This window comes from Leptopilina boulardi, unplaced genomic scaffold (genome assembly GCF_019393585.1).
Source record: "Leptopilina boulardi isolate dan_hultmark-lab unplaced genomic scaffold, ZJU_Lbou_2.1 LbouV2_280, whole genome shotgun sequence".
Lineage (NCBI taxonomy): Eukaryota > Metazoa > Arthropoda > Insecta > Hymenoptera > Figitidae > Leptopilina > Leptopilina boulardi.
In genome coordinates, this window is record NW_026137841.1 from 816,054 (window position 1) to 835,019 (window position 18,966).

An 18,966-nucleotide genomic window follows, 5' to 3' on the forward strand; every position below is an offset into this window, starting at 1 on the left:
TAATCAGCGACCCCAAAAACACCAAAATACCCACTTTTACGAAAATACATTACTTTCTTCTTCAATCCAAATTTTTTTTCAAAATTCGTCCGCCATATTGGATTCAAAATTTTGAATTTTGAATTTTTGACATCATATTTTTAATTAGCGACCCCAAAAACCCCAAGATACCCACTTTTACAAAAATACATTACTTTCTTCTTCAATCCAAAATTTTTTTCAAAATTCGTCCGCCATTTTGGATACAAAAATTCGAATTTTGAATTTTTGACATCATATTTGTAATCAGCGACCCCAAAAACACCAAAATACCCACTTTTACGAAAATACATTACTTTCTTCATCAATCCAAATTTTTTTTCAATATTCGTCCGCCATATTGGATTCAAAATTTCGAATTTCTTAACTTCAAATGTTTAATCAGCAACCCGAAAAATTGTTGTATGCTAAGAGTTATGATTATCTATTTTTTTAAAGTTATCTTTTTTTAAGATTTAAGCATTGATGGTCATTTGTCTACATTTTGTAATTTTTTTAACTTTTTTTTTTAATTAACAAATATTGATAATCTAGATTTCTAAAATTTTTTATAACAATCGTAGGTTCCCAAAGTTTAATTTGCTTTTTTTTATGTCTTAAAGTTGATTTGATCAAGAGTTATTAACAAAAATGTTTGGACGAGTATACTCGTCCTCATGCATACGGTAACAGTTCAGTTTGGACGAGTATACTCGGCTTTATACTCAGGAGGGTTAAAGTGCACGATGTAAGCTATAAATTAAAACATTGTCAAAGTTTCTAGCACGTCAGGTTAAAGATAAAAAAATTCTCGAAAACACCCATAAACAGGTTTTTTGGGCAATTTACCCCCACTTTTCTCAAAATCCTGATGTGCTAGGACATTTTGGGACCCAGGATAGTGTGCAGCGGACAAAATTACATCGGAAACCACTTCAATATCAAAAATAAAAAACCATGCAGGCCTGTGATATCATCCCCATTCATGCCCGGAAAATATTTATGTTCTACCTCTAAAATTCAAAAATCGCGTAAAACAATGAGATATATTCCATAAGTCAATACGATATCAATTGACCAAGCTTTTATTATTGATTCTTTTACCTAATTATTAGTACTCTCTAAATCTTAATCAGCGGAATCTCGCTGAATCTCAGATATAAATATACCACTTATTCCCATCAGCGTATATACGCTGATGAATCAGCGAAATTTGACTGATTTTTCAGCGTATATACGCTGATTGGTACCAGTGGTATACTTATCGCTGATTCAGATTTAGAGAGTATTATCCCAAGCAAAAATTTACAACCGGCGCAGTACTGCGCCAGTACTGGCAAGTACTGGTCGCCAGTATTGGACCAATACTGGCAAAGGTTTGGGATGATAACGCTTTTTAGTACTGGTTAGTAGTAATGGATTAGTACTGGCGATCAGTACTGGTTCAATGCTGGCATTTAGCATTGAGTCTGTATTTTGCCAGTACTAGCAAAATCATAGTAACCAGTAATAATCCATTACTGGTAAATATTAAAAATTCAGGGTTTTTTTGCTCTTTACAGGGTAGGAAGTTGAAATGATATTTATTAATTAATAAATTGTTTTATTATTTATAAAATGAAATTAATAAATTTAATTTTATTTTATTGATGATTAAATTTTATTAACCATTAATTATTAATAATAATAAATTATTAAAATAATTTTTAAATTGATATTTTTTTATATTACAATTTTACTCTTTACTTTATTATTTAAGTAATTTCTTTAACTATTATAAAATAAATATTTATTTGTATTTAGTAAATATTTTGTAACTTTATATTATATGGTTTTAAATTTAGTTCAAATTACCAAAATCGAATTGGTTAAAATAGAGTTTATTTGATACAAATATATTTTTTCAGTATAAGAAAAATAATTTTTTAACTTCATAAATTTTATGTATTTTTTTTATTAAAAATTTTTAATATTAAATTTAAATTTAATAATTCTGTTAACAAACGTATAGGAGAGAACGGGGTAAAACGGCGCACGGGCATTTTGAGAAATTAAAGTAATTTAGAATACCGAGTTGAAAGTAAAATTAAAAGTATTTATGTATTTCAAAACCTATAATAAAAAAAATTGGGAATTTTAATGTAAATGTAAGATTTTATAAAGGAAAGTATTTTGAATAATACATAAAAAATCTTTAACGAATTCTATACTCCAAAGTCTTCTAAATACTTTAGCGTCAGATTGGTAAGAAAAAAGTAATTAGTTGTTTGTAAAAAAATTATTATATGAGACATTACACGCCAAATTGACATATCATGAAAATTGACATTTTTAAATTGACATTTTTCACGTATTATACTATTTTTGTTAAAACTTATTCGTTTTCTCAAAAAATGCCAAAAATGTTTAAACCACCATTAAAAAAACAAATTGCTACATTATTATTAGTTTTTGCAAAAAACCATAATACATAAAAAATGTATTTTTATGAGATCTACAACTTTTGTTTGGAGAATTTTTTAAAATTTTGCACATTTTACGAGATAAAAGCAAAAAACTATTAAATTATGGTATTTTTATGGTTTTCACCATAAAAATCACGTTTTCGGTCATTGTAACTATGATTTTCATAATCAGCGCATAAAAATACATAAAAATGTGTAGTACCAAAATAATCTGTGGTTTGCATGAGAAAATACTCAATTTTGATAATTTAAAAAAATCCTGAAAAAATAGTAAAAATCATTTATCCACGACGGGATTAGGCTTAAAATTTACGTAAAAAGAAATAGTTTTGTTTAAAAATTATTTCAAAAAAATCGAAGGATACAAACAATTTTGAAAATAAGATTTTAACAAATAAATTAGAAAAAAAGTGGTAAATAATTTTTCGATAATTTTTTGCATAAAATTTTTGAAAAGTCCATCAAAAAACTGAAAATTTTCATATAGATAACATTAAAATTGATCCATTTTTGCAGAATAGTTATGAGCAATCAAAAAAATGTTTTGCTTAAAAATCGTAAATTTTGAAAAATTCATATCTTTTAAACGGCTGCATAAAAAAATTTTAAAAAAATCATGGACCTCTTTTTCATGGAGTATAAAAAGGTAAAAAATTTTGAGCCAATTTAAAAATGTCAATTTTCATGATATGTCAATTTGGCGTGGAATGTCTCATATATAGACTGGTCAATGGCGGGTAAAACGGCGCACCCAAAATGCACGTTATTTATCAGCAGAAAGTAAGCAAATAAATGAAATTATGTCTTTGGAAGGAACATATTTTGTTAAAATATTAATAAAGTATTGTAAATTTAAGATTATTTATGTTTTTGAACAATAGGTTTTTTAATAAATTTGTAATTCAACATAACCTAACTTCCCGAAAATTAAAAAGTATAATTTGTAAAGTTTTGTAAGTAGTTTGAAATAAGCAAGGTTTTTAATCTTCTTTTTAACATAAAATCTGTAGATATTTATAAAAAAAAATTTTTTTATTGCGTATTTCTGATAATTATTATTATAATAAGCTGTGCGCCGATTTACCCCACAAGTGTAGGTAACTTGGCGCAGGTGCATTTTTTTGCAACTCATATTTAACACTTTTAACTAATTTCATTGCGATGCTTATCTATACAAACAGATAGTTAAAATGTTGACCTAATCATTATTATTTTTTTCGATAAAAATAACATTCATATTTTTATAATAATAAAGCAGTTACGCTTTGTGCGCCGTTTTACCTCGTTCACCCCTAATTGCAGTAATCGAAAAAAATAATAATAATATAAAATTAAAAATTAATAAATATATATGTGTAAATTAAATTTCTAATCAACAAAAATGCACAATTTTCAAAATTTTCCTCAATACTGGCATTCGGTATTGATTTAATACTGTCCAAGTACTGGTTTGCCATTACTGTCTCAGCAATACTGGCACAGTATTGGGAAAATACTGGCATGACAGTATTGAATTACAGTATTGACCCAGTACAGAATTTTGTTCATATAAGTACTGAACCAATACTAGCAAGCCAACTGTCGGCAAGCCAGTACTGGTGCATAATTGCGCCTATTGTTAATATCGGGGTTTGACAGAAATTTCTGCTTGGGATAATTACCAAAAAATTATCATCCCCATTGAGGCCCGGAAAATATTTTTTTTACAACCCTGAAGTGCAAAAAATCGCGTAAAAAATAGAAAAATATCTTATAAGTCAACTAAATATAAATTGACCAAGCTTCTTATTATTAATTCTTGTACTTAATTATTAGTATTAATTACCAAAAAGTTATTATATCCATTTATTTATTTATTTAACATTTTTATGTCTAACAGAAAGTATGTTTCTCCAAGAAAAAGAAGGAAACAAAGGAAAATTATTTATACCTATATATATTAACTTTTAATGTTTACAAATATATAGTAAATTACGATTTGGTGATAGGGAAGTAAAGGAGACAACCGCTTGAATCATTCGGCTCTAGTCTTCTTGATTCGGCTATTGAAAGAGCGTTTTCACTCGGACTTCTTCGGCATCACGTTCGGCTTTTTTCGGAGCGAGACTGATCAGAAACTCCTTTCTGCGTTCTTTCTCGCTTTCACGTTTACGGTGCAGAAATTCTGATTTTTTTATTCTGGTCTGCAATTTATTTTGCTTGCGCTTTGTGAGAACACTTTCTGGTATTTGTTTCATTAGTTTAATAATTAATTGTATAATTTATTTATTATTCAATTAACTTAATAATAATTTATTAATTTCTAAATACAGGAACTGTTTAATAGAAATTCATTGATCTGAATTCTTTATAATCTGAAATCTCTTTGCAACGATCTTTAAATAATTAAATAAAAAAATAAGAGAAAAAAATAAGAAAGTGATTTTAAAATAATTGAACAATAACAATAACTATTTAAATTAAAATAAATATTATTATACTGAGGAGAACATTATTTGACTCAAATAAACGGTCACTTGACTAATATCAAATAAATATTGAATGGTATTTGTTTCAAATACAAAAATTGTTTCGAATACAAATGAATGGAATCGAATAAATATTATTTGGTTTAAGTAAATATTTATTTGATAATATAGTCAATTAATCGATTATTTCAATGAAAATTTTTTTAGTATAATTTGATGTGAAGAGACTTATGAAATTAAAGCAACTATGGTGTATCGATTTCCATAAAAAGTATATTTATTAAATATATTATATTATAATAAATAATATACGCACAATCAAATTCTATTTTTAGCGATTACATAAACTATTGGTTTTAAGACAAAACAGTAAAAAGAAAGTCTTATTTTAAGATGAGTTTTAATTTCAGCACTAGTAACCATAATGTAAATTGAATTCAAATCCATTGCGTAAATTCCGCATGAGCTGCCTTAAAATTGTTGCGTCTTAAATTAAGACTTCTTTTCTGCTTTAAAATAAGACTTTCTTTTTGCTATGTTAATAGTTGTATTATCTTCAAATAAATATTTTTTCACTGAAAAAAGTATATTCCATAGAATATTCTCCACTTAAAATAAGTGGGAAATATTCATACAATAAGAATGTTACTCTTAAGAATATTTCCCGCTTAATTTAAGTTGGGAATATTCTTAGCGCATATTTAAAAAGATTTTCTTAAAATTATAATATACTTTTTCCAGTGTTTAATGATTGATAATAATCAAGCAAAGAATTATTAAAGCCGATTAGTATATTATTTAAATAAATAGAAATATAATTGAGTAACATTATGTAATTTTATTAAACTTTCTCATAGGGCGAAGGTCTGTTGCATTATTTAATTTTAAAACAAATACAATTTGATTATGTATATTATTTATTATATTTTAATAAATAAATTTAATAAATTTTTTTATTAAAATCGATACACGAGTAGCTCCAATTTTATATGTCTCTTCACACCTAATTATTAATATTTATTATAATTTTAATAGTTATTGTTATTCTTCAATTATTTTATAATCTCATTTTTTTGTATTCTCTTTTTTTCATTTTATTAGTTAAGGATCATTGCAAAGAGCCTATTAAAGATTTTAGATTAATAAATTTATATTAAAAAATTCCTGTATTTACTAATTAATAAATAATTAATAAATTAATTAAACAATAAGTTCTATAATTAATCATTAAACTAATGAATAAAAGACATTATGCCTATGTGCCAGAAAATGTTCACACAACGCGCGGGCAAAGTACATTCTAGACCAGAATAGGAAAATCACATTCACAACAGTCCCGCTCCGAAGAGAGCCGAAAGTGATGCCGAAGCAGTCCGAGTGTATATATCTATATATGTATAGTATGTATATCCATATGTATATCCTTTCTCGCTATATACTCTCTTTGACAGTCTCAAGCGTTTTTTTTCTTTTCTCTCCCTATTCCCAAATCATTATGTACTTTTTATTTATAAATAAAATAAATAAATATACAAAATTTTCTTTTGTTTAATTCTTTTTCTTGGTGAAACATACTATATTTTTTCTCTATTAAAAATAGAAAAATTATATTCAAATTTAGGAAAATAGGTATTATATTTTTAATTTAATTTTAGGATTCCGACAATTTAGAACCTTAGAAAATTATAATTAACAGAATTAATTATAATTAGAAAATTATAATTAGCAGAATTAATTATAATTAACAGAATTAATTATAATTAGAAAATTATAATTAACAGAATTAATTATAATTAGAAAATTATAATTAACAGAATTAATTATAATTAAAAAATTATAATTAACAGAATTAATTATAATTAGAAAATTATAATTAACAGAATTAATTACAATTGAATAATTATAATCAACAGAATTAATTATAATTAGAAAATTATAATTAACAGAATTGATTATAATTAGAAAATTATATAGAAAATTATAGAAAATTATAATTAACAGAATTAATTATAATTATAAATTTATATAGAAAATTATAGAAAATTATAATTAACATAATTAATTATATATAGAAAATTATAATTAACAGAATTGATTATAATTAGAAAATTATAATTAACAGAATTAATTATAATTGAAAAATTATAATTAACAGAATTAATTATAATTGGCAAAATTATAATTAACAGAATTGATTATAATTAGAAAATTATAATTAACAGAATTATTTTTAATTGAATAATTATAATTAACAGAATTAATTATAATTAGAATATTATAATTAACAGAATTGATTATAATTAGAAAATTATAATTAACAGAATTATTTATAATTGAATAATTATAATTAACGGAATTAATTATAATTAGAAAATTATAATCAATTCTGTTAATTATAATTAGAAAATTATAATTAATTCTGTTAATTATAATTAGAAAATTATAATTTACAAAATTGATTGTAATTAGAAAATCATAATTAACAGAATTATTTATAATTAGAAAATTATAATTAACAGAATGAATTAAAATTGGAAAATTATAATTAACAGACTTAATTATAATTAACAGAATTGATTATAATTGGTAAATTATAATTAACAGAATTAATTATAATTGAAAATTTATAATTATCAGCATTGATTATAATTAGAAAATTATAATTAACAGAATTAATAATAATTGGAAAATTATAATTAACAGAATTAATTATAATTGTCAAAATTATAATTAACAGAATTGATTATAATTAGAAAATTATAATTAACAGAATTAATTATAATTGAATAATTATAATTAACAGAATTATTTTTAATTGAATAATTATAATTAACAGAATTAATTATAATTAAAATATTATAATTAACAGAATTGATTATAATCAGAAAATTATAATTAACAGAATTATTTACAATTGAATAATTATAATTAACAGAATTAATTATAATTAGAAAATTATAATTAATTCTGTTAATTATAATTAGAAAATTTTAATTAACAGAATTGATTATAATTAGAAAATTATAATTAACAGAATTATTTATAATTGGAAAATTATAATTATCAGAATTAATTATAATTTTCCAATTATAATTAAAAGAATTATTTATAATTGGAATATTATAATTAACAGAATGTATTTGTAATTAGAAAATTATAATTACAGAATTAATTATAAATAGAAAATTATAATTAACAGAATTAATTATAATTAGAAAATTATAATTTACAGAATTGATTATAATTAGAAAATTATAATTAACAAAATTGATTAAAATTGCAAAATTATAGTTAACAGAATTAATTATAATTAGAAAATTAGAATTTACAGAATTAATTATAATTAGAAAATTATAGTTAAGAGAATTAATTAAAATTAACAGAATTGATTATAATTAGAAAATAATAATTAACAGAGTTAATTATACTTTTATAAGGTTCCAAAATGTCCGAATCCCAAAATTATAAAAATAATTTAATTTTTTTAATAATATTAATAATTATTCAATGATTAATATATAATTCTAAAACATTTTCGATCAGAAAGATGAAAGGTTGGAAAAATTTTGCTTTTTAAGAGAACTAAACTTAGAATGGAGTGAAGTAAAAAAGTCAATTTTAATCCTTTTATTCTGTAAAATCTCTGTGAAATCTTTTATCTAGATGAATTTGTCTGTTATTGATTTTTATTTTGTTTTTAAATAAATACTAATTAAGTTCATAAGAAATCGGTCAAAAATTTAATGCACAAAAAAAGATTTGTCTTTTTCTATGACTTAAAAAGAAAAAAGGTTTTCAAATAAACCAATATAAGGTAATCAATTTTAAAAGTAATTATTTGAATTAAAGTTTAAAAAAAACAGAATTTTTGTAGCATTAATTTTTGTAGCATGTAGCATAAATTCCCTATTTTTGACGACCTTTGAAAAAATTCTCTGACTTTAACCTGATTTTTCTGACTCGTGGCAATCGCCTGTTGTAATATATTTAAATAGACTTTTTATACCCCACTCTATTTTATAATCAATTAAACAAATAATTAAATTGTCTTACCTTGCTCTTGCTGCTTTTGTTTTAGACAACCTCCTCCCGCTGGTCTTATAAGATCCACTTTTCCTCTTGTTCCATGTGTTTAAAGTCTTTTTATTCTCCTGTTGTTTGTTGTTGTTTTCCTGTTGATTATTTTTGTTGCCCTCCATTTTATACACGTTATCCATTTGTCTGATTTTATTGCACTTAAAACACTAAAACCAAAAAATCTCCTGTCTTTCCGTCACGCCACTTCACAGTTCACACAAAAAAATTAAAAAATAAATAAGAAAAATAGTTTCCACAATTAACAAAAAAAAATAGTCCAAAAAATATCGAATTCGATGTCTAAATTCACGATCAGATCTTTATCCGTTTTCGAGATTTTTGCCTGTCTAAACGAGCACGCGGAGCGGTCGCTTCGTCAAGCTTTTTTCTATATTTGGAAAAGAGTGAGAATGCGTACTCTCACACTTACACATTCGTCGCTGCTCTACCAAAGAAAACTACTGACTAATAGGCTGACTATATATTGAGCAACACTACTTGCACTGATACAAGAATAAATTTTCGTTAATCTCAGTATGAAATATAATAATTATATAAATATATATATATATATATATATATATATAAATATATATATATATAAATATATAAATATATATTATATATAAATAATTATATAATTATAATTTTAATTATATAATCATATATAATATTAAATATAATACTATATTATTATTATTATTTGAAAAATTAAAATTTTTATCAAAAGTCTATTAAAATGAGGAAAATATGTGACAATTTTGTAGTCCTGATATATATATATATAAATAAATATATAAATAAATATTTTTCTAGCTTAAAAATGGATAACAAATAATTTATTATTTTTAATTTGCAGCTCTGAGTAAAATTAATGATGTTTCTGGCTACGCCAACAATTTTTCCAATTCAATTAATTTTCATTAAAAAAATTAAAATTTTTTTTTAATTTTATTTTTTTAATATAAAAATTAATTTAATTTTAAAAACTAAATTTTTAATAAAAATTTAGAATTTAAAAACATTAAAAAACAGTAAAAAAATCGGGGATATCCGTTGAAAAAAGAATACTTCAAAAACTTAGATTTATAAACGCTATATAAATTTCAACTTTAAGCACTTAGGATGTAAAACGAAACTTAAATAATAGTAATTATCAAAAATAAAAAATTTTCATCCGCGAGTACTTGAACCCAGGCCACCAAGTTACAAAAAAAAAATTTAATTAATATTTCAATAAAACATTGTAAATATTTATTACTTACAAATAAATTATTTATTATTTTATTTAAATTGTTAAATAATAAATTTTTTACAATTTAATTAATTTATTTTAAATAGAATGAAATTTTAATTAAATAAATAATTATAATTTTATTATTTAATTTCTTTTAAATTTAATTATTAAATAAATTTAATTTATTTATTTACACGTAAAATTTTTCTTTTTTGGAAAAAATTTTTTCACAATAAATTATTATTGTAAAATAATATTTTGTAACAAGTACATCATTTTCTTGTACAGAATAAACTTACTTCTATTTTTTGGTAACTAATATTATAATTAATATTTAATAGTTTTGAATAATAACGCTTTTAAAACATTGCAGAATTTAAGGTTGCGAAATTACGTCGTGAACCTTATTAACTTGATAGTTAAAATATTTCAGGAGTTAAGCTATGTTTTAAAATATATTTTATTATATTAATTTTTTATATCTATAATTAAATGTAAAAAATTTTTATTTCAATTTCTTAAGTTGAAATTAATTTAACCTTTCAAAAATTAATTCGATAATGTAAAATATAATTATTTTTACTATCAATCAATTTTACTAATAAAACGTTAATTTCACTTAGTATGCCTTATATATATTATAGTAAATTTAATAAGTAAAACTTTCCAATTTCATCAGATATTTTTTAACTATGAATTAATTATTTTTAACTGCAATTTAAAGTCAAAGAAAATGAGGAATATGCAGGTGCTTCAATTGATACAGCCCTGATGTTTATTTTCGTTTAGCTGTTTGTTTTCATTCTGAAACGAAAAGAGCAAAAAGACAAGCTAACGGCTGGTTATGGAAGAAAATATAGAGGAAATTTGTCACGTAGGTATTTCGATAGCATTCTTGCGTCATTCGCGCGGATTGGCTGCTGACCCGAGGTTCGACTTTGTCATTGGCGGAAGGAAATATTCACTCGCTCGCTCGCTTGCAACCACGCGTCGGGACATTAGTCATTGTCAGTCATTTTTCGACGATTTACATTTTCGGTTTGTGCCCGTGCTGGATGTCAATTCTCTTTGTGCTCTGTGGGAAGGTTTAATTGCTTAATTGGTAAGTAATTTAGAAACTTTATAATATTAACCACCTAATTATTTCAATTTCTGCCACCAAATATCGAGACGCTCAATTATACATTTCTTGGGAAAATTGTAACTTTTCGTCATTTTTTCAATGAAAAGAAAATTATATAGGGTAACGGGTACAGTGACCGACACCCTGACAGTGAACGACACCTGCTATTAAAAACGATAATAACTATAAAAATAATAATATTGATTTAAATATCACTAGTAAATTAATTAATATACAATATTTAGAAACTGATACAGTAGTCACTAAATTTTATATGTTTATATTTTCCTCGATATTTTACTTTCTAGAAAATTAACCTCAAAAAATTTGCTTTATTGATTACAAATTTTATTAATATGAAAAAATTGTTAAATAATTATATTTTAAAAACAACTTTTTTTGTACATTAAATCTAAATAATAAAATTTGTTATAATATTAACCCATATGATGTTACTTAAATAGTAGTTTAAATATTTTTTATTTTATTAAAGGGTGTCGTTCACTGTTTTCATACCATACATTTTTAAATTAATATTATAAACTCTTATCAAAGTGTTTTTTAATTTTAAACTTATGTACTATAAATTTTAATGAGACAAAAGTTTTGAACGTTCAAATGAACAAAATTTTTTTAGCAACTTCTTTAAGTTCGAATTTTATTACAAAATATTGTTTTAAATATCTAAAAAGAAGTTATTAATTTAATAATTGTTTAATTTACTGTTTTAATTTACATTTACATTATAATTTTTAATAATTTATAGATTGAAAAAAATATTTTGTTCATTTGAACGTTCAGAACTTTTGGCTCATAAATTTTAACCCAAATCTATTATTTAAAATTTATTTTATAACTAAATCTTTAATAAATTCCGATAAAATGTTATTTAAAGTTGAAAGTATGCACAGGGTGTCGGTCACTGTACCCGTTACCCTATTCCAAATTTTTAGGAAAACGGCGATTATTCGTTTCGTTTTTAACTACAAAATAGTTTCTTTTGATATAAGATTTTTGGGATCTAGATATTTTTGTTAAAAATTCTAATTCTAATTCTAAAAATTCTAATTCTAATATATCAGAATTTTATTGGGTTTAAAATTTTAATTATTCAAAATTTCATTCAATTTCAATTTTTTTTATATACATAATGCGTATGTAAAAACTTTCTTACAAAATTTTTTTATAAAAAAAACTTAATAATTTAAAAATTTTTTAATAATTTTTGACCGGGAAATTCCAAAAAATTGACCGGGAAAAACCGGGAAATGACCGGGAATTTAAAATCATAAAAAAACTCGCCACCCTGTATTAAATTATTTTAATCTTTTTTCTCAATAATTCTTTTTAAGAATTGAATTTAGAATTTTTTTAAAATAGACATTTAACGTTTTTGAGGAATTTAATTTATTGAAGTGTTTTGAGTAAAATTATTGTCACGTATTAGTTACCTATTTTTTATAAAATTATTTACTTTTTCCCCTATTTTTAAGAAAATGTACTATAATCCCTGTATTTATTATTATTATATTAATTTTTAATAAGTATTTAAATAATTTTTATTCCACTCTTTTTTGTTTTCTACTTTTTTTATATATGTCCCCAAAGATTTAAACGTTTCAATGTGAGAATTTTTTTAATAAAATTTTTCCATGTTTCAATTTTATAATAAAAAAAAGTAATATACCCAGTATAGTATTATTATATTATCTGTCATTTTAAAAAATAAATTATGTGCCTACTTGATAAATATCAAATTTATTTTTTTCCGTAAGGACAAAAAAATTTTGAAAATATGTGACCTGGACAGTTAAAAGGGACCTTTTGTCCGAAAAAATCGATTTTTTATTGATTGGTGTTTCTGATAGAGAAAACTTTTTTCTATCAGAATCACCAATCAATAAAAAATTAATTTTTTCTGACAAAAGGTCCCTTTTAACTGTCCAGGTCACATATGTTAACGTCAAAAATTTTTTGTTTATTTGAATGTTCAAAATTATAAAGGTAGTTTTATATCGTCCGTTTCTATTGTTCTTCTTTTATTTTTATTTTACTTTAATTTCTTAAATTTTATTCTTCCTCTTTATTTATTTTCTTGTATTCTATGTTCATATATTTTTCTACTTTTTTTCGCCTTTTGAAAACGTTGAGCCCACAATAGCAATAATAATAATAATTATTATTTTCATTGTATAGGTTGATGGGACCGAATAGAGGGAACGAGAAAAGCAAGGCCAAGGATAGGAAAACGAAGAAACTCACGAACGGCAAACGAACCCAGAAAAATCAGCCGGGACAAACGCAGCAGTTGCCGCCGCAAACCCTAAAACCACTGCAAATGCATCAGCCGAACGAAATGCAACAGTCACAGCAACCTCTACAACCGCTGGAAGTGCCACAACGAAGGCATTCGCAGCGACTGCAACGTTGTATTTTGCAAGAGCATCAGGTGCAACAACAACCGTTGCAGGTGCAACAACAGCAACAACCGTTGCAGGTGCAACAACAACAACAACCGTTGCAGGTGCAACAACAACAACAACCGTTGAGGGTGCAACAACAACAACCGTTGCAGGTGCAACAACAACAACCGTTGCAGGTGCAACAACAACCGTTGCAGGCGCAACAACAACAACCGTTGCAGGTGCAGCAACAACAACCGTTGCAGGTGCAGCAACAACAACCGTTGCAGGTGCAGCAACAACAACCGTTGCAGTCGCAGCAACAACAACCGTTGCAGGTGCAGCAACAACAACCGTTGCAGGCGCAGCAACAACAACCGTTGCAGGTGCAGCAACAACAAGCGTTGCAGGCACAGCAACAGCCACCGTTGCTTGTGCAAGAACCGACGTTGCAAATGCAACAACAACCGTTACCAGTCCAACAGGCTCCATTGCAACAACAACAACATTCATTCATTCTCCAACAACCGTCATTCCAATTGCAAAAGCAGCCGTTACAGCAAATGCAACAACAGCCGATGCAAGCACAACAACTGCCATTCCAATTGCAACAACAGCCATTCCAATTGGAACAACAGCCGTTACAAGAGCAACGACCATCATCACAAATGCAACAACACCCATTGGAAGTACAACGCCCGCTATTACAAATGCAACAACAGCCGATGCAAGCGCAACAACCGCCATTCCAATTGCAACAACAGCCATTCCAATTGGAACAACAGCCGTTACAAGAGCAACGACCATCATTGCAAGTACAACAACAATCGTTCCAAGCACAACGCCCGCCATTACAAGTGCAACAACATTTTCTGCAAGAGCAATGCCCACCACCACAAATTCAACAACAGCCATTGCAAAATCTGGAAATGGGTCAGCTGCCGCAAAGGCAACAACGACAAGGTCAGGCACAGCGCCAACGCGTGGTCCCGGAAGATCCAAGTAATGTAAGTTTTGTGAATAAAATTAATAATAAATATAATAAAAACAATAGTAAAAATCATAAAAAAATAATAAAAACATGGTGGCCACTGGTCAGGGAAAACTTGGAAGTCAGGGAATAGTCAGGGAAAAAAATTCGAGTCAGGGAAGTCAGGGAAAAGTCAGGTAATTTTACAATTAGTCAGGGAAAAGTCAGGGAAATTCGTAATGAGTCAGGGAAATTTTTGCCAAATAAAAATTTCCATTTTTTAATGAGAAAATTCAAGAAAAAGGTCAGGGAAAAGTCAGGCAATTTTTTCGACATTCGAAAAAATCCCCTGACTTTTCCCTGACCTCTTCTTCTTGAATTTACTCACTAAAAAATGGAAAATTTTTGTTAACAATTTCCTTGACTTATTACAAAATTCCATGACTTTTCCCTAACTAATTGTAAAATTCCCCGACTTTTCCCTGATTTTCTTGACTCGAATTATTTTCCCTGACTTTTCCCTGACCAGTGGCCACCATGTACTAAAACAAAAGAATCAAACCATTAAAAATCAATATCAGAAATCACAGACCCAAGTAATTTACCTATTTCGTTAAAGTATCACCTGTTTTACTTATTTTGTTAATTTTTCATCTTTTTCTGAATTTTTCAAGTCTAAATGAAGCTTCAATTTGTCGAAATTGTTTTCAATTGAAAATTCAATTGTCAATTTTAATTATTTCTCGAAAAATTGAATTCAAATTATAATTTGAATCGCGTATTAAAATTTAATTACCTATTCAAGTCTGAGTAAAAAATTCAATTACTCCGTATTTAATAAAAAATTTAATTCTTACAAATTTTAATGGCTTTGAAATTCAAATATTCTAAATTTAAAAAATATTTAATGAATTTATTTTTAAAAATAATTAAATTTTTAAAAAAAATTGTAGTTTAGAAATATTTTAATAAATTAAATTTTTGAAGAATTTTATTAAAATTATTAAATTAGTGAAAATAATTAATTTAGAATTAAATTTCGATTAAAAAATTTAAAAATCATGAATTAAAAAAATGCAATTAAAAATTTTGAATGTAATTAAATTTTAAGATATTTTAACTTAAAATTTTTTTATAGTTTTGTTTTTTTTATTTAGAGAAATAAGTTCCTTTGATTTGTTTCGATTCATTAAAAATTTTTTTTTTAGTAAAACAAGGCTTTTTTGTGGTTTCTTGATTGAAAAAAATTTCTGTGAGTCAACTAAATTCTCTTTGAACAATTCTAATTAAGTTCTTCGTAGATTCAATTATTTTAAATATTTTTTAGGCAAAAAATTTTTAAAATTCAATTTTCTTATGCAATTTTTAAAGAGTATACACGAATTTTAATTTTTAAGTTTTACTTTAAGCCTTTAAAAATTTATTTACTCATAACAATTTCAATTGCAATTCACCAAAAATTTTAACATTTTTGATAATTTTCCCTCAATTTTCCCTGATCAATTTAATTCTTTCCGACTATTCTCTGATTTCCTAGATTTCCTTGACTTGTGGTAACTCTGTAATAATAAAAATGCCAATAATAATTATAATAAAAAATGTAATAGAAATATAGTTAAAAACATAATAATATTAGAAATAAAATTAATTATTATTGTAATAAAATCAAAAATAAATAATAAGTATAAAAAGAATAATTAAAAAAAAATAATTTTTATATTTCAGAGAATGGATGATTTCGACAAACGATTGAGGTATTTAGAAAATACCATTCATCAATTGAAACTGTCTGTTAGATCTTTACAGAGGGAGGAGAACCGAAAGGATCAGAGACAGAGAGAAGACGACAGAGAAAGACAAAGAGAAAGGACAAGAGATAAAAGTTATCGCAGGCGTTCATAATTTTGCGTTCTTGTCTACTGATTTTTTTTTTGTAGTTTCTAAGATTTTTGCTTATTATCATTCATTATTTGCCAATTTTTATTATTCTTAATTATTCTTTGCCGAACTATGTTGAAATATTTTCATGTGAAAACGGACCAATCACACATTCACAAGCAAGTGATTTATCGTCCTAGAACGCGAATAATCATTGGGAGAATTGTTTTTTCAGTTTCGTGATTCCAATTAGGAATGGGCGATTCACAATCTTTTAAAGCGGGTACATACGGGTGCTCAAGTTATATTTCAATTCCTTTTTTTTAATTCTCTAAAATTCTACTACCTGAAATTTTGTAATATTCTATGAATTTTAGAATTATTTAATTAAACTGCTTTTTGTCAAAATTGTCACTTTTAATAATCAGGGTAGCGAGTGGACCGGGAAATGACCGGGATTTTCAAAATTGACTGGGAAAATTACCAAAAAGCAGGGAATTTTTGGCAATTCTAAAAATTTGATGTAGCTCCATTTAAAAAGTAATTTTTTTCATATATATATAATGTGTAGGCAAAAAATTTTTCAATAATTCAAAATTTTTTAAATATAATTTTGACAGGAAAAAACCAGGAATTTAAAATTATAAAAAAACTCGCCACCCTGATGTTATTACATTTCTTCGCAAATTGCATTAATTAAAATCAATAACAGGTATTTTTAATAACCTTGCAAGTATAGATTAAGGAATATGTTGTGCTTTACTATCAATATTTATGAAATATTTTGTAGTAATGTTTATTATAAACTAAGTGTTTAAATATTTACGATATTCTTGTATTTGTCTACGAATTTGTACTGAATCTTTAATAAAACTTTAGCTTTGCATTAAAACTAATTTTAATTTTGTAAAATAAAATTTAGATTTTAAATTTATTACGACTTTCAGAAGAATATTGTATATTAAATAATTTAGAAAATTTTGGTCAACAATTTAAAAGAAAAATAATTTTCTATTGTAACTTCTTTGTTCAATGTTTGTCGAAAAAATAACTTTTTCAATTTATTTTTGTAACTAATTTAGAATAAATATGTTTGACAAAAAATTTTATTATTTTCTGCTTGAAAAAAATTAATTTCCTTTAATCGTTGATAAAGAACGATGTGGACTTCAACTTAGTGACTAACTAAAATCTGAACTAATGTTTTACTCAATTCACAAAAAACCGGTATACTGTATATAAAATATTAAAAAATTTTAATTTCGGTGTTTATGTTTATTACGTAAAAAAGACAAAAAATATTCTTTTGACTAAAGGTATTAGATAATTTTCAATAATAATGGATATTCATAAGGAACCTCAAAAAATACAGATTTAATAGTGTTACTAACACGTAAAATAATGCAAAAATATGAAATAATTTATCACAAATTTTATTGGAAAAAAATCAAAACAACGTCACTTTGAATTAGCGTTTTCTATTTGTTTTTATAAACAATTATATTCATTTTAAATTACGTTGATAAACAAAGTTTTATTACACTGAAATTTTGAGGTTATGTTGCGTTTTTGTACAAATTTAATTTTACCTTTTTATTTGTTTTACACTAAATTAATACTTGATCAATAATTTTGAAAACTTAACTGTTATTCACATTTTAATTCCATTTGATTTTTAAAGTTTTTAATTTAAAAATTACACATTACGAATATTACTGTTTTTTTCTGTTTATGCGCTGAATTTTTCATGCAAAACTACAATAAGTTTCAAATTCACTGTATCATTTAATTGCAGTATTTATTAAAAGATAATTTATCAAATTGTCACTTGATTAATCTTAATAAACATTTCCCTAATTACAAATTTATTATGACACTTTTTATTCTCAACTAAATATTGCCAGAAAAAAGTAGACAATAATTCATGTTTCACAGTTTCTTGTGCATTTTTCGTTTTCAAATATGTGTTTTTTTCTTTGCTCACAGTTATAAATATTACCATAATATTTATTAAAATAAAAACAAAACTATTTTCTATTTATTATCGCACTTGATCGCACCTTTTGTAAATATAACCTCAATTTCATAAAATTGATTAGTGCAACTGTCATTCATCGCTTAAATATTCACTACACTCTTTTTTCCGTTTTCACAAAAATAAAATTTTTAAACTCTCGATTTATTAATTATTTATTACTCTTTGATCCAACACTATTTTTAAATTATTTTTTTATGATCGTGACACATTTCTCGAGTACAACCTGCATTACCGACTATTTGACCACCCAGCCATTGTGAGTCTAGCGAAGATAAGGTCAAACGCTCTTA

General features: G+C 24.7%; 1 protein-coding gene across 2 annotated transcripts; it reads left to right on the plus strand.

Annotated features, from left to right (window-relative positions):
• Positions 1-11,189: 11,189 nt before the first annotated feature.
• On the plus strand, positions 11,190-17,577 carry LOC127282121 (putative uncharacterized protein DDB_G0271606). 2 transcript variants are annotated; one of them, XM_051306203.1, is made up of 4 exons: positions 11,190-11,367; positions 13,585-14,056; positions 14,129-14,797; positions 16,486-17,577. In XM_051306203.1, exons 2-4 carry the CDS (start codon positions 13,589-13,591, stop codon positions 16,660-16,662), a joined length of 1,314 nt encoding a protein of 437 aa, XP_051162160.1. In that variant the 5' UTR covers positions 11,190-11,367; positions 13,585-13,588; the 3' UTR covers positions 16,663-17,577. The 2 variants fall into 2 exon arrangements, with proteins under 2 accessions (XP_051162160.1, XP_051162161.1); XM_051306204.1 differs by having other exon boundaries at positions 13,585-14,797.
• Positions 17,578-18,966: the final 1,389 nt, after the last annotated feature.

Excerpts from the sequence above, each read along its gene's own strand:
- LOC127282121 (XM_051306204.1), top strand. The coding sequence starts at position 13,589 with ATGGGACCGAATAGAGGGAACGAGAAAAGCAAGGCCAAGGATAGGAAA. Across the intron at positions 14,798-16,485 it reads TCCCGGAAGATCCAAGTAAT|AGAATGGATGATTTCGACAA; the intron begins GTAAGTTTTGTG and ends TTTATATTTCAG.